The 20150-nt window shown below is 48.4% G+C and overlaps 1 protein-coding gene across 6 annotated transcripts in view; it reads left to right on the top strand.

Annotated features, from left to right (window-relative positions):
* Nucleotides 1–20150, top strand: part of RALGAPA2 (Ral GTPase activating protein catalytic subunit alpha 2) — a 93331-nt gene that overhangs the window by 34061 nt on the left and 39120 nt on the right. For all 6 annotated transcript variants that reach the window (XM_032104346.1, XM_032104348.1, XM_032104350.1 and 3 more), the window contains 13 exons: nt 3496–3624; nt 4839–4967; nt 5514–5572; nt 5852–5960; nt 6314–6424; nt 6753–6821; nt 6989–7126; nt 7598–7781; nt 8538–9309; nt 9585–9656; nt 10636–10759; nt 11567–11722; nt 18157–18315. In XM_032104346.1, coding sequence (XP_031960237.1) covers nt 3496–3624; nt 4839–4967; nt 5514–5572; nt 5852–5960; nt 6314–6424; nt 6753–6821; nt 6989–7126; nt 7598–7781; nt 8538–9309; nt 9585–9656; nt 10636–10759; nt 11567–11722; nt 18157–18315 — 2211 coding nt within the window. The remainder of the gene's footprint in view (nt 1–3495; nt 3625–4838; nt 4968–5513; nt 5573–5851; nt 5961–6313; nt 6425–6752; nt 6822–6988; nt 7127–7597; nt 7782–8537; nt 9310–9584; nt 9657–10635; nt 10760–11566; nt 11723–18156; nt 18316–20150) is intronic.

A 20150-nucleotide genomic window follows, 5' to 3' on the forward strand; every position in this document is an offset into this window, starting at 1 on the left:
AGGAGCTGTGCATTCTGAAATGGTTTTGGTAGTTGTGTTCTTTTCTATTTATTTTGCCCTAATTCATTTGACCTTGCCAAGTGGCTTCCATCCCACCCAGACTCCTGCTTTGTGGTCGGTGGGTGCTCTGTCTGTCAGAGCTCGGAGCAGTGCCACCAGGGGCATTTGGGAGAGAGGAGTGTGGTGACACAAAGCCACCTCCACATGCCAGGCAGCGCCGTGGCCTCGGCACCCGCACCTTTGTCCCTGTATCCACTGGCTGCTCAGGGACTGCTCTGCATGTGCACAAAACAGAAGATTCATCCTAGTCCTTAATCCCAGTGGTCTCCCTGCTTGTGAAAGTATGGAACGTGCTCCAAAATGGGAGAAATTAAAAAAGGCTCCCTCCATTGTGTTGCAGCCTTGAGGGACTTGAGCAAACATAACTGGTTTGGGGTTAGGACTTACCTGGCACCTTGAAATGGAGTTTTCTGATAAGCCAATCCTGGATCTCCTGAGCTTGTCAAAATACTTCATAAATTTTTATTGGAACTTAATTTTTGACAAGTTAACTCTTAACCTCAAATGTAGCGATAGGTAGGGGAAACTTGGAATAAGTAAGCGGAAATGTTTGTTCCTTTAAAGTAAAAGAGGAAAAGGGAAGATTTACCACCTAAGTCTTCTGTAAATTAATAATCTTTCCCGTGCTGTAGATCTCAGCTGCCAGTGAGGTGTCTGTTGGTGAGGAACAGAGTGAACTTTCAGTGAAAAATCCGTGTTGTTCCTTCCTGTTGAGGGACAATTGGAAACGTGAGGAAGGCAGCTGGTGGGCTATTCGGTTACACCTGTAATCTGCAAAAGCTCGGAACAAAAATTAGGTGAAGAATATTTTTGCAATTGACCTTTCAGCGAACTTGCATAAATTTATTTCGCTTACTCAGTGAATGTTCATGACCTTATAATTTGAATTACTAGATTAACCTATACTGAAATACGATGCCATTTATAGGGTTAATGCATTTGAGAAGGACACGCATGTGATTGCCCCCTCCTCTCCCCTCTCCCCCCAGCTTTAACACCACAGAGCATCATTTTGAATTGAAATAGTCTGTAATGGTCCTTTTTTTCACTTTTCTTTAACAACATGAACACTAAATTATAGCTGTGCAATTATGTAAACAATGGAAATGCTTCCAGAATGAATACTTCCTTTTAAATTTTCATTTTGTGTAATTGCTGAAAGGTTTGGAGCCATAATAAACCAAAATTATTTTACACATTTGTCGTTCTAAAGGTCAATTATGAAAGGAGTAAAGCAACAACACTGTGCGGAACGAGTAAACCAATTTCCATGGCCATCACCATATGTTTTTCTTATGGCTTGTGTTTTCCAGTTGCTGTGTACATAGCATTCAATTAAAGTGATTCATTGACTAGGCTGGAGCTGCTGCCCGGAGTTTACGTTACAGGGAAGGGAAGGAAGCGGCCCGGCTCTGTTTGAGTTACCTGATTTTGCGGTATCGCTGATAGCACAGATGTTCTCGCTCCCTCGCCTTCTCACAAGCCTTTCTCTGCTGATAAGCTCCAAAGCTACCAGACTGCTGCCCCGGATCTTGTTTGGTTGCGAGCTGGGTGCTTTGCTGATGGGGAAAGGGGGAAAAGCCTGGCGGGTTACCTGTGAGCGCCCTGCTGAGCAGAACAGCAGCACCACGGGTGGGGCACAGCCTGCCTGGGCCTGAGCTGGGCTGCAGTCCCCCAAAGGGGGGTGAGTCCCTGAGCTGAGCCCGGCTGAGCGGGTCAGAGGGAAGGCGAGGACTGCTTCAAGAGCTTCTCGAAGTAAATTTTTGCTTTAGGGAAAATGATTTCTTTTTAGCAGCGCTGCATCTCGTGACCAGCGAGCGGATCCCTGCAGCCCCACTCCTGCAGCCTTTGGGAACACGTGTGCTGTCACAGCATTCGTGTATTACAGGAACAGTTTTGTGGTTCTTCTTTATTCCTGTATTGGGAGCGTTCTGAGCCAGGGAGTAGGGAGCAGAGCCAGAATCCCTGCCCTGGTGTGTGGCAGATGGGAGCGCTGGGGTGAGGACGGGAGTTAATGCAGTTGTTTGGAGCGGTTCCCTGCACTCCCTGGCCAGGTTAGCCCGGGCTCCTTTATTGTGGCACATGGCAGCAGCAGCAGCCTGCTCCCATCTGCTGCCCTGAGCAGGGGCCAGCCCTGCCGTACCTGGCCCTGCTGGACAGGTGTGGCGTGCCGGACCAGCACGGAGCGTTAATCAGCCCTTAATTATAACGAGGTGGGTCCTTTGTTCTGCTCCGACTGAGAGTTTACCTCCCGGCTTTATGAGCGGCTGCATCCATCCGCTCTGGTTCTCAATGTTTGCATTGACCCGTATTGACTCAAAATGTATCAAAGGAAGTGATTAAAACGAGTTTAAACATTAACTCGAGTGGCATTTTAGCTTATTCAGGAAAGTGAAAGCATTATCTGCTACTGTGTTAAGAACTAATACTGTTTATTTAAATATGTAACAGTCGTTTTATAGGATGCTGCTGTTGAAAACACTTCGTGGAACACTAAGTAGGGGCTGTGTGGGGCTTTGAGAAAATAGCACTGATGTTAAAGCACCTCTTCATGTAGAGAAAGTTGGGTTGGCTTTAGCTTTTGCTGTGGAGATTGAGCACGAGGACACATTCTGGGGCTCTTAAGTTCATTCAGGCTGTCGTTGACACATCATGAAACCAGTAAGGATGGACGTGAAAAAAGGGTTTTCCTTTGCAGCTTTTCAAAATTTTATTGAGTGAAAGATCGTTTTCTACTCAGTATAGAAATAGCTTGATCTAACTCTTCAGCAAATGCAGTGTTGCAGGTAAGGATTATGCAGATTTTACGCCTAACTTTAAACCTGCTGAAAGCTTGTAGGGGAAGGAATCTTAACTCAAATAGAGGAACTTCGCTCTGGTTCAGAGAGAGCGTGAAGACTTGAAGCGTGGAAGGATTAAAGATGAAATGCTTATCTTGAATATACTCTGTACCACAGGGTGATGATGAGCAAAGCTGGGGCTGCTGCTCTGTTCCTTCAGGGCACAGGGAGCAGGCAGGCCTTGGGGGGGCAGCTTGTGTTCTTGTGGCACGGAATTCTGAGAGGTTTTAGGAACTAGCTCCTCTGGACTGCGGCAGTGCTTCATCTTAAACCTATTAAACGTTTGGATGCTTGAATCTAAAGTCTCGTTTGACAGAATGGTTGTGCTGAGGCACAAAGAGACACGGCTGCATGGTGCGGGTTTTTAATAGGAATTTAGGGGCACAAAAGTTACCAAAGTACCAAATGCGCTTTTGTTACTCTACGCGCCTGGAGTGGAAGGTGGTGGTTACGTGGAGGTCAGTCTGCACACAGAGCTCTGGGAATTTCCACCTCGATCAGTGTGGGACTAGCGAACCTCAAAGTTACATCTTCTTGAAGCCTCCCTTTTGCTTTTGGGCTTTCTGGCTTTTCTCACAGGTGCCTTCTCTTGCAGGACATCCTGAACACCGTCATAAAGCACTGCCCACCGTGGTTCTTCTTCCTGGGCCTGCCTGGCTTCACCATGCTGATCAGGGACTTCCTAGGGGCGGCCGCGCGCGTGCTGAGCGCGGACACGCCGGAGGTGAGCAGGGCTGGCTCCGCAGAGCTGCGCTGCCGGGGCTCTGGGGGTGGGTGTGCGAGCGTGTGAGATCCTGGGATAAGGCACCACACTGGTACTGCTGAGGTGTTTCATCCAAAGGCTGAGGTGCAAGGAAAGCGCGTCCTGGCAGCGTGAGCTGCGTTGCAGTGAGCAAACACCGAGAGTGGGGAACTCTTGGGGTGATGCAGCATCTCTGGCTAAATGTCAGCACTGATAGAAATGTGACTCTAAATGATTAAGTTATTGAAGGGTAAGTAAAATAGCAAATCAATGGTGGGTTGCCAAAATAAAGGTAAAGGTCGGGCAGTCCTGGGAAAAACAGGAAAGCTCTGTTGCATGCGGAACACCAGCTCAGGGGAGACCTTTCTGTCTGTTCTGGCTCAGGGCTTTTGCTGCCGCTCTTGACATTTGCGTGGCTGAGCGGGTGGCCGTGCACAGGGCCGCAGCCCTCTCCCGCTTCAGCAGAGCTGGAATGGTGAGCCCAGCCACGCTTCCTCCGTCGGCCCTCAAAGAGCTTGATCGGCCTCACTGTCGATCCAAAGCTTAAAGGGCTAATAAGAAATGGATGCTCGATTTTTCCGAGGAAAAAAACAAACCGGGACACCCCCTTCCCTTTCTCCTGCATGTGTAAAACTGGGTGTGCCTTGCGTTTCCAACATTACACAGTAGCTAATGTGTTTATAGCTCGTGCCATGGTGCTTTTGATGGTTGGTTGCGTTGGTATCACCTACGCAGTGAGCGAGAGTGGGGTGTGCACCCACTCTGTGCCAAAGGATCGCCTCACAGCAGTGCTGGATGAGTGCTTCAACTCCTCACTCAGCTGTTCCTCAGAGGTACTTTGTTGGCATCAAACGGCTGATTGTCAGATTGGGGAATGAGGGGAAGTATTAAAGATGTAGATCGTGCTCAGGAGTGGGGCTGGGTGCCGCTGGAGGAGCAGCTCAGCCCCACCAAGAGAACGGAGCAGCACAGCAGAAAAAGCAGGGGCAGGAGGGTGTGTGTTAGGTACTGCCTAAACCCAGCTCCTGCTGGAGTTGGGAAGGAAAAGCTCCTGGAACGTGTTCCCTGAGACACCCGAGTGCTGCACGGTGAGCGCAGCAAGCTGAGGATGGCAGTGCACGCTGGCCTAGAGCTGAAGGCACCTCCGTGTGTGGAGGGTTTTTAGGGAATATTTCTGCTTGCTTGCCCTTCTCCAGGCTCCCCGTTCCGAAGCTCACACCATCCTTGGTGCTCTTGTGTGCTTTCCAAATACCTACCAGGGAATCCCACAGTTGGGACCCGTTTCAGAAGCCAGTGAGAGCATCACGGGAACTGCAGATGTGAAGGTAAAGCCACATTCATTGTAAATCCTTAGGTACCTAACCTGGTTTTACTGTGCAGTGACTTCATTCCTGCCCAAATGGTTGCCCTCACACAAGCCTCGGCCTCCTGTTCTTGCTTTCTTCATCAGGCCTCGGAGACTCACTGGAGGCGTCTTAAAACTGTCCTAATTTTACAAGTGTCTTTTCTGTAGTAAACAATACACTAAATTTTTCATGACGTGTTTTGGTTAGAACCTAAACACTGCAGTTTGTATGAAGCCACCACCACTTGTTGTTCGTAGCTGCCCCTTGACATTGGAAATGAATTGATTTCCTCTTGCTGCCTGTACACGAGTCGTCAGTTGATTTGATTTGTCTCCACGAGGACCTGTATATTTGAGTTGTAATTGGTGTTTCTCCCTTGACAAAATACAATTGGCATGAGATAAAGATGCTTTAGCAACAGACTTGAGAATTGAAGTGACTTCATCTGTAACTATGTCAAAATTAAACAGCTTTAAAGTAGATGTATGAAAAACATGCTTATTCTAATTTATTTTGTTATTTTAGCATTGCCTCATAAGCATTTTATTGAAGAATGCTGCAGAGGAGCCAAGTGAAGCTGCAAGGTAAAATACTGAGTAAAAGAAATGGGAAAACTGTGGAATTGGTTAGGTTGGAAAAGACCTTTAGCATTATCAAGTCCAACCACTTATGGCTTAGAAAAGCCTTTTCTTGCTGCTTATTTTCTGCTGCTGCCTTGTGGTTTGGTCCTGTGAAGTGGAGCCTTACTGTGCACCATGAAGGTGCTGGCCTCTCATCTCTCTGCATTTTTTTCTTCCCCCCCCACCCCCACTAAATATTCCTCTGAAATTTCTGACAGGCTTCCCCTTTTTCTTTCCACCAAGGTGCATAGCCATCTGTGGCCTCGGAGTGTGGATATGTGAGGAGCTCATGCAGCGCACAAACCACCCCCATGTGAAGAAAGCCATCAATGTCATAGGTGTGACGCTGAAGGTATTGCTGTGGCAGGCTCTGATGGCTGGGCTTTGGGGAAAAAAGGCATTTTCACTTTGCAGATGCTCACTGGCGGTCTGAGGCTCAGGCTGCTGCTGTGGTATCCTGTGCAAGCATGCAGAATATTTGCAAAAATAGCCTGTGTGCCTAGAGACTCTTCCCTGGCAAACTCACGTGAAAGATCACGCAGCCACTGTCAAACCTGGTGGTTCCTGACGCCGACCATGTGATTTCACAGCGCTAACGCTGCTTGCTCTTTGCAGAGATGCAAAACAACGAAGTATAGAAAAGCTAAATGCGTTGTATTGTATCTGGACATTTTATCTGGCTTTTGATCACCTTTTTTCTTCCAGTTTTCCAGCAAGCTGGTAGCTCGGGTGGCCTGTGATGTCCTTCAGCTGCTGGTGTCTTACTGGCAGAAGCTTCAGGAGTACGAATCCTCCCTGTGCCGGAAAATTACCGAAGTACGTCAGATTCTTTGAAATGCTTGTGTGGAAATCATGTGCAAAGTTGTCTCAATTCCTTCCTTGGGCTGCTGTGATTTTGTTAACTCCTCCTTTTTTTCATTGTTAAGAATGTACTTGCTATACTCCCTGGACCAGTGCAGGTCCCTCGTTTGTAGCAAATTGTTTGTGAAGTGCTCAGTAACACGTTTCCTTTCGCTTGGACATTGACTGGCGCAGGCAGTTGGATGCTCCTACTGAACCTGTTCCGTACCCTGTGCAGTGAGGGTCTGTCTCTGCAGAGGAAGAAGCCGAATGCCTTTCTGACACTTTGTTTGTTTGGCTGTAGATCCTTGTGGCCACCATTGCGTTTCTCCTGCCAAGTGCCGAGCACTCCTCCGTGGAAGCGGATAAGAAGGTGTGTCGCTGCAAAGAGCTGTCTCTGTTCTTTGTGCTCTTTGAGGGGGGTTTTAAATGAGGTTGCTCCGAACCACAGTTGAATTTTAAACTTTCCAACTCATACCTTAAAGTCTGGGTGAATTTATTAGAACGTACCTAAACACCACGTTCCGTGCTCTTATTCAGTTTATAGTTTCGCTGCTGCTGTGCTTGCTGGACTGGTGCATGGCACTGCCCGTGAAAATGCTGCTGGAGCCTGTGTCTGCTGGCGCCGTGGAGGATCAGCATGCATCCAGAGCTCCTTTGCTGGATTACATTTACAGAGTGAGTACGGGGAAGGAACGTGGTTTGCTCTGCCTGGCTGCTTAAAAGATGCCTTTCACACACCCTGAAGGCACAGAAGCAGATTTGTCAAGCTCTAGAAAATCATGGCATGCAGGTGAGAAGTCACAAATGCAGAATGCTAAAAAGATAAGACAAGGTGTAGAACAGACAGGGGATGGTGGAGACCAAGGTGAAATGCTTAAAATAATGGGCCCGGGAAAATCATCTTTGCAGAAATACTTGGATTATTTGAAGTGGGCTGTAAAAACACAAACTGGGCCCTGAAGTGAGCCGTTGAAGTCCAGAACCGGTGCAGATACGGAGACTGTTAATTTAGAAGTGCTGTTAATTTGGACACAGATGGGCTTGGTAGTGTGTCCTGGCTTCCCCGGTGTCGGAGCTGGGGGGGCCCTGCTCGCTGGGGCTGCTGGGGGCTGGCCGGGGTCGGTCACTGGCTCGGTGCCCCCACAGGTCCTGCACTGCTGCGTCAACGGCTCCAGCACCTACACGCAGCAAAGCCACTACGTGCTCAGCCTGGCCGACCTCTCCTCCTGCGACTACGACCCCTTCCTGCCCCTGGGGAACGTCAGGAGCTCGGAGCCAGCCCAGTGCCCCTCCTCCACCGACTTGGGCGACCTGCTCACTGTGGCTGAAGGTAAGAGAGTGCCCAGAGCACGGGCTGGGCCAGCATGTGTGTGCAGCAGCTGGGAAGTAGTGTTCCAGGTTCCATCTCTGCCTTGAAAACGTGCTTCTCCTTACTGCACGTAGCAACTGTTCCTTCAAAACTGGGCAGAGCTCTCTCCGGGTGAATTCCAGTTGCCTCTGTGATAGGATGTTTGAGTTTGTTGCCAATGCTGCTCCTTAGAACAAATTTCTGTTTTGAAGATGTAAAGGGAAAGAGAAATGCTGTGAACCACAGAAAAATGGTTTTAGACTGAATATGAAAAAACCCGAGAAGTTAGGAGGTTTCTGGCTATAGGAGTAACATTCCCACAGGAGAAGTGGAGGCATAGTGTATCACAGAGCACAGTCACTTCACGAAATACGATGTATGTGCCCGTGCTGAGGGGAGCATCTGAGCGTCCAGGAGGTCTCTCCCTGCCTCACCCAAGACTCTCCCTCCTGCCAGGGATGGAGGAGCATTGCTTTCCAGTGACACCTCTGGTTTACCTTGGCTTTTGGGCCATGGCACCCTCCTGCTCCTATGGCTGAGGGGATGTGGTGAAGTAAAACAAAACCGTGGGACAGGTAGGATTTCTTGGAAAGCTGTTGGAAGTAGTTCCTTGAACAGGAAGGATCAGGAGGTCAGACAAGGCGAGCTGCTGTAATGTGGCAGAAATCTGCAGGAGCTCCTTCTGTATTGCCTCTCGTTGCTGTTACCAATGCACTGTGTTTTCATTGATCGTTTCAGAGAAGAAGAGGAGGAATTTGGAACTGATCCCTCTCACGGCGCGGATGGTTATGACTCACCTGGTGAATCACCTGAGCCACTACCCGCTCAGCGGAGGCCCCGCCATCCTCCACAGCCTCCTTAGCGAGAACCACGACAACTCCTACGTGGAGAGCTCCGAGCTGTCCTCGGAAGTGTTCCGGAGCCCCAACCTGCAGCTGTTCGTGTTCAACGACAGCACTCTCATCTCTTACCTCCAAATCCCTGCCGAGAGGAAGGCGGGCGCTGAGCCGGCAGCGGCCCCCTCGGACGTGAGGGCGATCGTCAGGGATATCTCAGGGAAGTACTCTTGGGATGGCCGGGTGCTGTACGGGCCTCTGGAGGGCTGCTTGCCGCAGCGCAGCACGGCCAGCGCCTTCGTCGTCTCCAGCGACGCGGAGCAGCGCTCCCTCTCCCAGAACGAATTTTCCCAGGCGGAGGAAGGAGAAGACGCCCTGGACCAGCTGCTGGAGAGGATTGGGAGCACCAGCCCCGAGTGCCTTCTGCACCCGCAGCGCAAGCTGAACGAGCCGTCGCCGCCGCCCTGCGGGATGAGCCCCGAGCAGGAGCGCGCCATCACCGAGGCGCTGCTGAGGCAGAGCGCCCAGGAAAGGGCGTTCATGCTGGAGTGCGGCTCGGACTGCAGCATGAGGGTGGCCCGCCAGGAGCCACCGCCTCCTGCCGAACCGCAGGCCGCCTTCTATTTCTGTCGGCTGCTGCTAAATGACTTGGGAATGAACTCCTGGGACAGAAGGTAGGAAGGGAGGATCCATAACGTGCTTGTAGTAGGGTACTCTTCTCACTTCTCATCCCCAAATGTGTACGTGCCTAAGAAAACGAGCATTGTGTTGCTGGGGGCTAGAGCAGAGTTTTGAACTTCAGTGATTATTTGAAACGGGTCAATAGATGGTGTATAACAATCATTTTAAGAAATCGTGTCGTGTTAATTCTCTCAGCTACTTGGATGACAAAATGCTGTGTCTGCACTGTGTTGCATTCACCTTCAAACATTTTTTTATTTACTTTTAGAAAAAACTTTCATCTGCTGAAGAAGAATTCAAAATTGCTGCGAGAACTGAAAAATCTGGATTCCCGCCAATGGTAGGTGATGTGTGGTGAACACACACCGTTGATAAGGTTCGTGTTTCCCAAGGAAGAATGAGTCACCAGAACCAAAGCTTCATTCCCAGTGAATCCAAATATTGGTATGAAAATCGGACTGTTTGTTTCTCCAGAGTTCTGTAGCCTGCATGGAGGAGCCACCCTCACTGGCACGTTCTCTGCGTACGGAGATTTCCAAATCAGTGGCAAATAATGAGACAGATTTTTTTTCAAGTTTGCTTTAGCTGAGAGGGGAGGGAATCAAATTGTTTGTGGCCTGGATTCAGCTGACACAGAACAGCATTTTCTACAGGATGAGCCCTGTGTCAGGAGCCATACTTTGGGGGGTGATCTACCCAGAACTGCTCCTCAGCCAGGAAGTGACAGAATGGAGTTCTGGATGTTGCATTTTATTTTTCATTACTCGGCATAGAGCTGTTTGAAGAACAGCTGCAGCACTGCGGAGTTCTGAGTTCCCTCTATCCCAACAATTTCCGTATCAAACGCACTTTGCTTGCTTTCAAGGAAGCCAGCTGTCCCTGTCAGCATTGTAAAACTCAGCCCAGGGTCCAAAAGTCAATAATGTTTCTTCTGCCTTGTATGTCATCACCCCGTAATTAAGATTCTGTAGGTCAAATTATGCTCCCATTAACACCTGTGCCACCTCGCTGTCTGTGCAGTGCTGCACAGATCTGAGTCATTAACCCTGTAATTGGAATTTGGTCACCAGTTCTGCGGCTGGTGCACAGGAGGAGCAGGCTTGACTCTGCTCTTGGAGCTGGGGTCTCTGCAGTGGGGTTTTGGTGGCAGGAAAATGGGGGGACATCTGAAAGCGACTATGTTTTGTGTGCCTAAGAGAAATGGGTGTACGGAGCTAAATGTGGGCACCTGCTCGTATGTTTGGAGTGCAGGGGAATCTGAAAAACAATTTTGAGCTGAAACTTCTTGAACTTTGATTTATTTTTCCGTCTCGTGGCAGTCGTGAAACTCACAAGATTGCCGTGTTCTACATCGCCGAGGGACAGGAGGACAAGTGTTCCATCCTGGCCAACGCAAGGGGAAGCCAGGCGTATGAAGATTTTGTTGCTGGACTGGGCTGGGAGGTAACAGCCGTAAATTTAGACAAGCTGCCACGCTGCTGGTGGCACTGCACAGCTGTTAGTTCACCAAAAAGAAAATTTCTCGACACGCTGATGGCTTGGCTGCTTTTTAGCTCTTGCTGTGGTCAGGGCACACACTCGGCACAGGAGTTCTTTATGACGTGTGCAGGTTTCATTTGCTTTGTCAGAATGGCGTGTCGCCATCTAAATGCCATCAACGTTTTTGGGTTTGGGAAATACAGAGTGTTTGGGAAATACCCAAGTGCCACAGGGAGATGCAGCATCCTCAGGCTGGTGCTGTCAGGAAAGCAAACACGCCTTTGGACTTGGGCTTGACTTCAGAGAGGTGTTTCTTCTGATTAAACTTCTGGAATAATTTCTTGTGAGGTTTTTCTCTCTGTACAAATCTTCAGTTTCTTCTGCAGTTTTTCTGGTTCTTTTTCTCTCTGCCTCTTGTGGCGCTCCTGGCAGTGGGAGCTGTGAGCCCCACAGAGCCCTCAGCCAGCAGCATGTGGCAGAATGCTGTTGTTTCCTTGCTGCTGTTTGCTGGAGGAAGGTAAAATTGCTGGATAGATGTTGGCTCAGGAGCTAGTTAAGAGAGATTTACTTCTAGTAAATGTCAAATGCAGGCACGGAAAAGACAAATCTAATGGGAAGATCGCAGAGCTGTAGGGGAAGACTTCTTTTTCTCTGGAATGGCTGCTGAGACCTGGGGTGGTGATTTCATTAATCTTGATACAGAAGTAAACGCTGATCGTGCATCAGTCTTTTCAGATTGCTGCTGTTTGTTTGTGCCTTTGGCTCCTTCAGGTCGACCTATCCACGCACGGCGGGTTCATGGGCGGCCTGCAGCGCAACGGCAGCACGGGGCAGACCGCGCCCTACTACGCTACCTCCACCGTGGAGATCATCTTCCACGTGTCCACCAGGATGCCCTCGGACTCGGACGACTCACTGACCAAAAAGGTAAAGGCCTTGCAGTGCGTTTTGCACCACTGCAGTCATCAAGTGCTTCGGTGAAGGTTTGAAGTGGAAGCAGCTTGTGCTAACTGGCCCTGGCCGGCCGTCCCTGCGGTGCCACGTGGTGCTCCGCAGCTGGGTTAGCTGAATTAAATGGCATCTAAATTCTGGGTTCTGAAACACAATTAACATTTCCATGGTAGCCTCAAATGCCACTGTGAGTAATAATATTAGCAATAATTTCATTTGTACGTTGTCTGCCTGCCAAAACTGCTGTAGGTTGGTAGAACAAAACAACCAAATGTGGCATCGTGAAACCTTCCAGACAATTCGTCCCATGTGGAACAGTAAAGCAAAAGGGGGGCGGGGGGTGGGTGACAGGCTCTGGAACCCAAGCAGCCAGCTGAGGGTTCAAGCCAGTAGCCACTTAGGCACAACCCCGGCAAGCAGCCTCTGCTTCAAAGACAGCCAGAACCCAGCCCAAAATTCTGTTGGTATCAGTGCTTAATCATTTGTCTTTCCTGACAAGGAGTGATTTGAGATTATGCTGTTTGCCAGCTGCTGCTTACAGTCAAAGGAGATTTTTGAGGCATACCAAATCTCTGCCTTTTTAATGAGGATTGGCAACTTGTCCTGCAGAGGTTGTTAGCCTGCGTCAGTAACGCTGTCCAGTCCACCATGGGATGCTGCTCTGCTCTGGGAATTGTCTGTACCACTGTCACTGGGTGACTGCGTTTGGTGTCCAGTTAGTTTCAGAATGACACGTGCTTTTCCTTGAAATATAAAGGTGGAGTTTCTGGTTACTGGTTCTGAAAAATTGCCCAGCATTTTGTACTAAAGTCAGATCTTGTCTTTTTTACCGTGACATCCATCATTTAAAGAGAAGAAAAAGAAAAGCAAGCAAAGCGACGTGTTTCTCTTTCTTTCCGTGTGTACCTCGCTACTTTTGTGGATACGAGGCTGTGGAGAAAAGTACTCCCAGTGCTTCAGGATGGAGCAGTGGGGCAGTGGTGTGTAGGACAGGGCTGTAGAGTCTCTGGGACCCTGCCAGGGTGGGACTGTCTGTATTTTTATTGTTCCTGACCTGTGTTTGTCCAGCTGCTAGACCAGAACTCCAGTGATGAATGATTTACAGTTTCCCTAGGCAACATGTTCCATATTCCTATGCTCCACTGCTTGTGCCATGAAAAAAATCTCTTGTAGGGGCTACTTTGCTTCAATTTAAGCCCGTTGATTCTTACCCTATTTCACATGGATACGAAGGGCAGATTATTTTGCAGCAGACTTATGTGTGTCTGAGAACTGCTGCCATGTCTTTCCCAGACTTGTTTTTCCTACACAAACTGTGGCCATTTATTTAGCCTAATCTTCCCTTCCTTGTAAGTCCTGGCTCCTGGGTTTTGTGGAAGTGTGGCAAAGACACTGGGATGTGGTCTGGCTGTTGAGTAGTTCATCACCTGGGAGGGGGAGAGCACAGTGTGGCAGAGCTACCACAAGGGGAAGATGGGGTTTATCTGCAAACAGCCTGCTTATTCTTCTAATTCTCGTTCATGTTAGGGGCTATCACAGCCACTGAGAGCTACTCTGTCTTCCCTGCTTTCACTCTACGAGAATCTGAGAAACAGAAAGCAAAAACATGTAGTAGCTGTCAGTCTCCAAGTTTCATGGTGCCAGGAGGCCAGGCCAGCTCCAGCACATGCTGAAAATACCACAAAGGGATTGCTCTGGGACCCTTCAGGAAAACCTGAGATCTGCTGTTGGAATGGAAGCCCGCAGGGATCAAAGTGGGAATTCCAGTGAAGGACAAAGTTCTGAGCAAGCTCGTGGACCTGAGGGAGCTGCAGGCAGTGGCTCAGAGCAGATGACTTCCAGAAGGCTTTTTAACACATACTCGTCCGTGGTTCCACACACAACAGTTCCATTCAGTTTGTCACAGCTCTGCTGTGAGCAAGCAGTGCAGTTCTGGGCAGATCAGCGTGGGCTCTCGGCAGATTTTACAGAGCTGCAGCTGCGAGCGGAGCAAAGGTGCGTGCGTTTCAGAAGCACTGCAGTTTCTGGAAGGTGGACAGTTCTCTGGGCTTAGGTCCCTGCCTCAGATTGTCGGGACAGAATGTCCCAGTTAAAAAGATTGTATTTATTGCTTCCTGCCATTAATGCTTTTTTTTCATGGGAATGTGGGAGAGAAAGATGGATTCCCATGGCATTCATTCCGTTCCTGCTCCTGCAAAGAACTGTACCTGGTGATATGGGACAGTGGTACTGGGAGGAGGAAACTTTACCAGGATGCAGTGGGGGCCACAACTTCTGTTTCCTTGCTCTCCCTCTGGGATCTAAGGTCATCCCCCCAATCTCTGAAATCTATGGGATTGCTGTGGGTTTTCCTCTCTGCTTATTTTGCCTCAGACCAAGAGAGGCTTCGTCCCTGTCAGCACGCTCTGAGCTGAACAGAAGGACTGAGCACCTGCTGGCCTGTGGAGCAGTAGCAAGGCTATAAATTCTGGGGGCTGGGGAATTCAGCAGATGCGGTAATTTTACTTAAATGTGTTATTGTGGTTCTTTTATTTTTACTGAACGCAAGGATAAATGAAGATCTGGTATGAATTCCCAAGAATAGGTGCGTTTCCACTGGGGATGAACTTGGCCCCCTTGTTTTTGTGCAGTAGAGCTGTCATTTGCAGTCTGCATTTTTTTATTTGATGTATATTGCTGACATTATATTGCTAATTCATGAGGGAAGAAAGAAAAAAAAAAAAGAAAGAAAGAAAAACCCCTCTCCAAATAAGTCTCAGTCCTGGCAGAAATCTTTTCTAGTGGAGTAAACAAAATCCAGCTGATCTCTTTTGCTGCTGTAGGGTTCAGCGTCATTGGTTCCAAACTTTATCTGTCTGTCTTGTGGCAAGAGTGAAAGTCAATCCCAGGAATGGCATCCTACTGTCCCTGTCTTTTTCTGCTCAAATTGTGCTTAATGGTTTAAAGATGTGCTGCAGAATTTCTCTGTGATTTGTTCCATCTTCTCCATTGTCAGAGCAGAACTTTTTCAATTCAGAAATCTGGTTGCAACCCCGTATTGAACTCTTGCTCCTTTGCTGCAGAAATTTGTTAGCTGGGGCTAGATTAGATTTTTAGCAGCTAATCTGACTGCTGTAGGGGTTTGCAGAGTGGGGACAGAGCTGTGCTATTGGATTTGTCCAATTCATTTGACTCCAGGACTATAATTGCACTTATGTCTTACAAGGCTTTTATGGCCTCGGGCTGGCGAGCAGCAGAAAAACAAATTGGCAGTGATACAGTGAGAGTGAAAGGGAATGAAAGGCACACATTATCAGTCCTCCAGGCAGCCCTGCTCTGGCAGGAAGTTCCTTGGTTAATTTACAAATAAAACTTAGATTTTAGGATGGGCACACAGTCAGCCAGACAATGGGGATGTCAGGCCCCACTGTTACTTAGCAAAAGTAGCAGCCCTGCCTCCCCAAAAGCAGGAATTCTTCCGTCAAACAGACGACTCCTCTCTGGAGCCAGCTGGCTGTGTAATGCAATTAGCAGGGAAAGGAGGTCATGCCGGAGGTGTGCACCGTGACCAGTGTCAGCACTGCCTGCCGGCCGCGGGCACCCGCGGAGCTCGGCGCTGGAGCTGCGCGCCCGGGGCCGCGGGAGGGACAGCGGGGCCCCGTTAGCCGGGCCAGGGGCCCCGTGGGCCGGGCCCCCGTTAGCCGGGCTGGGCTCGTTCCTGCGCGCCCGCCGAGCACACGCTGCCATTGCCAGGGCTGCCGTTCCCCGCCGCGTTCACAGAGCCATCGTTCCAGCCTCTTGTTGGGCTTTGCTTCTGATACCGATCTGATTTCGTGGCTGCTTTGGGATTTTTTTTTGGTGTAGCTTTTTTCCTTATTCCCCCCCTCCACCCCTGAATTTGGTGGAGAGAGCATTCTGGAGCTCTGGCTCGGCATGCGTCAGCCGTGGGGCTTTGAACATTTCAGCACAACTTGCTGAAGTCCTTCAGGGCACTGAGTCTGCCCCACAGCTGCTGTTTTGAATAAACAACACAGGGAAATAGCAGCTGGCTTATTGTCACTGATGAGATTATGATAACGGCTTTTTATCAATGAAGTTATCTCTCAATAACAAGTATTTTTGATTAATGCCAGTTTTTTCTTTGTAGCATTATACCTTGTAGCTGTGGTGCTTAAGGATGTGTGACTTGGAAACAAGGGCAGTAACTCAAGCTCTAGAACAAGTCACTGGCAAACACCAGTGGGGATCGTGGCAGAGTTAGGGATTCATGAGCCCAGCAAGTGTTGGTTCAGCTAAGTTCCCTTCTTCACTGAATTTTGTTCTCAAGACTGTAGTATCAGTACAAAGTGTTTGATTATTATCAGAACAGTTCCTTGGGATTTTAAAAAGGGTCCCTCAAGCAGTATTTGGACATGCTTGGATGACTTTTTTCGGCAGTATGTGCTGCTTCTCACCTCAAAAGCCATAGGAGGCATGGCAGTACAGAGCCTTTTCTTCAGAAGAGCTGAGCTGGGTTTGTGAATTGCCCTCTGCAACCAGGCAGCGGCACTGCCTTACGGAATTCCGTGTCCACGTTTACTTGTTGGGCTTCCTACAGCACAGGTTGCTGGGTGCCGCCTTTGTGGGCTCTCTGTGCTGGGAAGCCAGCGCCAGAGCTGGCTTGGGCTCAGCCTCCAAACGTGGGCCCTCGCAAATCCCTGGCCGGGTGTTCACTGAGCTCAGCTGGGCTGAGCTGGGCCCGTCCTTGGAGCGGGGCAGCCTGGCCAGGCACCCTCAGCATCTGGGACCTGCTGTGCACAAAGTCTGCTCACCAGATGGATTTTAGGGGTTTGTAGGACTAAACTTGACATCTTGCTTCTAATCAGTTTGGAGGTGACCTGGCTGCACCTGGTCATGGAGAGTGAGATCAGGATTTTGCCCTGTGTGTAAATTCCTGCTTCCTCTGGTAGACGTCAGCCTGTGGCATTACCAACATGTGTTTTCTTGTGTGTTCCTTTGTTTTTACTGGGATTCTGCACAGCTATTGAGGTGACCACCAGAACAGCAACTTCTACTTGTTTTGTACGCGTAAGAAGCTCTAATAATAGTATTGTTAATGTTCCCGTGTTTTTTCAAGACAAAAATGGTTCATGTTTTCTTCAAACAGAGCTAAAATTACCTTCTACTCATGGGTGTAAATAAAACGCAATTATTATCTTCTGTCTCATTTAAAATAAGCTGAGGATCTCAGTCCTTCTGTGAACGGAGCTTTACTTGGTTCTGCTGGAATATGAACTGTAAGCCAAGGTCACAGTTGTAGCTTTTTCTTTGATTTTTCACAGTGTGGTTTTGCCACATTTCTCTCGTGACTGAGGGGGTCCAGTTTGGCACCAATACGTAGGAGTGAAAGGTTTTCCTTCTAAAGGCACTGCCTGGTTCTGAACAGGGAAGTTTCATCAGCGCAGTGTGGGCTGATCCAAAGCGTGCTGGTGTTAGTTGTTATTTACCAGTGAAAACCACCACCTTCTCTTCCCTTTTTTCTCTCCCCCCACACAGAGTGAAGTAGCAGAGCTTCGTTTTGGCTTCTTTGTTCGGTCTATTGTGCACATTGTTCCAGGGGTAGCACCAAATTGGAGGGTGGGGGGTGTCTTTTAAGCTCTAAGTGGGACTTAAATTCTCTTTATGCTTGGAGCTGGCATTCTGCGTGTGGATTACATTTTAACTTTAAAGCTTACAGTTGAAACCATTGTGCGAGGCTTGTACGTGATTGCCAAATAGTTTTTGCCATCTGTTAGATCACCTCCAGCAGCAGAGCAAACACACACACGCACACACACACAGAGAGGCTCTCGGATGCTTTCTGCGGATGTCATGTTTAAATTTTATCTGTATTTCATGCAACTCTGCTCCAAATGAAAAGGTGTAACTCCCACGGTATTCCCCATTCTTCTCTACTTCGCATTGCCCAGATATTTTGCTGACGTTTCAAGCAGGAGCCCCATCCAGACACAGTCAGCGAGGAGATGCTTGTGGATAATAAATTCAGTTATAGTGGTTCATGACAGGCAGTTTCTTGACGTTCTGAGTCAAGGCGTTTCATATTTCTGTGACAGCTGCCTTATTTTAGCTGGAATACAATGCTCTGTTGGTTAATGCTTTGTTCTAGTAATTTGGTTTTCCATCTTAAATCACTGTAGGTAATGTACATTTACATATCATGCTAATGGCTAGTTTGATAATGACTTAATTAAGCCATCAGACAACAATGAGTTCTAAATGAAGCAAATTATTGAGCTGATGCTTTCATGAGCAACTGGAGAAAAACAATATTTTAACTTTTTCCGTAATGAAATATTCCTGCTATCGAGCATTGTAATTCAATTTGTGAGCCGTGACCCCTCCTGAAGCGTGGTTATCGCTCGGATTAATAAAGAGCCAATTTGCCGTTGCAGCTCCGTCACTTGGGAAATGATGAGGTTCACATCGTGTGGTCCGAGCACACCCGCAACTACCGCAGGGGCATCATCCCCACCGACTTCGGGGACGTCCTCATCGTCATCTACCCCATGAAGAATCACATGTTCTTCATTGAGATCATGAAGAAACCCGAGGTACGTTCTGAGTGCTCTACTGGCTCTGCTGTGTTGTGCAAGTCAGCAGCAGTTGTGTTGCTCAAGTAAGGCTCGGTGGCTTAGAGTCTGGGGGTTGCTTTTTCCCCAGCGAGTACAAAACCAGTCTGTGCGATTCGGGTGAAAGATGAGCTGAGCAATGAGCTTACTTTAAAACTGGAGTTACTAATGGTGCTGGCAGTGACTGCTCATTCATTTTATAGCCACACTTAGCACTGAGAGAAGCATTTCAGAGTTCCCAGCCCGCGGAAGTTACTGGGTGAAGGACAGTATTTAGCACCATTGTGAATTTCTTCCGAGGCAGCGAGAGCGAACCGCTCCCGAGGCGAGCTCCTCGTGTGGTGCTGGGTCAGTGCTGCCCACGCGGTACCGTGCAGAGCCTCGCGCGTCTGCGGGGCTGTCGCTGCCTCCTGCCTGGGTGGGATGGTGGGGGCGTTGGACATCCTGTCACCAAACAAAGTATGGGAGGCTCGCAGTTGAGACAGCTTTTGGAAAAAAATGCCTTTTTTTTTGCAAAACGTCAGAGATGTGTGTGTAGGTACATCTGTGCACGGGTGTAAAAAAAAGCCACCTCTGCAAGTGCTTGTCTGGTACATCATGGATGCAAAAATATGCATTAAATATACTTTGTGAAGGTAATCAGTGTGATAAACACCTTTTGCCTTATACGAGGGACAGTATTTGTCCAGAGGAGTAACCGGCTGTTCTAGATGCCTCCATCATATCCCTTGTCACCAGCTGCAGACAGTGTTTTTTGAGTTGCAAACGACAGAGCTGTTAGATGTTGACAACCAGGGGTTTGTCAGTAGACATTTCAAACTTGAAAATTTTCTAGTAGCGGGTTGTTGGGGCTTTTTTATACTTCGTTTTGAGCTCTGCAGTTTACTTTTTGAGCATTTTAGCTTTTAGCGTTCCATCAGGGAACTTAGAGAGCCGAGCGTTAGGAACAGGCTCGAGACATCTCTGGAGCGATGGAGAAAAGCTGTGTCACCTTACATATTGGTCAAAGCCACCCGACGGGCAGCCAGGATAAGAGCTAACTGGAAATTTAGTGTTATCCCTACATTTAAAGTACAAACCATTACAATGTAATAAAATTAATCCAGACATTTCCAGGGCAAGTGTGGCTGACCTTTTGTTCACCAGCTACTGACCCCAGGGTGAATGAAAGAGGCTTGCAGAGAGAAATGTCTGTTGTTTGGCTTCAGTCCCTGGTATTTAAATTGCATTCCCTAATCGAATGAAAAGGCTGTCCTCTCTATCAGGTTACAGAATCCATGGCAACATTTGGCCTTTTATATCCATAATGTTAGCCTTTTTGTTTGCAGCCAAGTAGAGACACCTGGAGCAATGTTAACATTAACCGCTTTAGCATTAATAGCTTCATTATAGAAGAATTTCTGATCAGATAGCTGTTACTTTTGTTATGTTGCTTCAGCTTGTATTGTTTTCATTTTTGATCTCCCTGCTTGGCAACCGGGCAATGATTTGCAAATTTTTTTTGTCTTGATTAATTAAGCAATATAATTATCAGGAACCGTGCTGCAGTCTTTGCCCGACAAAGCTTCGGAGGGAAGACAATAGTAAGTCTGTTAGTGTGAATGCATTCCACGCGTCACAGATGCACGAGGATATTGGGAACAATGAGAGGAAAAGCTGCCTGTGAGAGGGGACAAAGCATGCCAGGCAGGCTCCGCACTGCACATACCGCCAGGGACATGCTGCGGGTTCCCTGGGACACAGATGCCTCGTTAGATTGCAGCTCGTCATCAGAGATTAATTCTCAGCCATTTGGTACAATAATTTACCCATTCCCC

This window comes from Corvus moneduloides, chromosome 3, assembly GCF_009650955.1.
Source record: "Corvus moneduloides isolate bCorMon1 chromosome 3, bCorMon1.pri, whole genome shotgun sequence".
NCBI classification, from domain to species: Eukaryota; Metazoa; Chordata; class Aves; order Passeriformes; family Corvidae; genus Corvus; species Corvus moneduloides.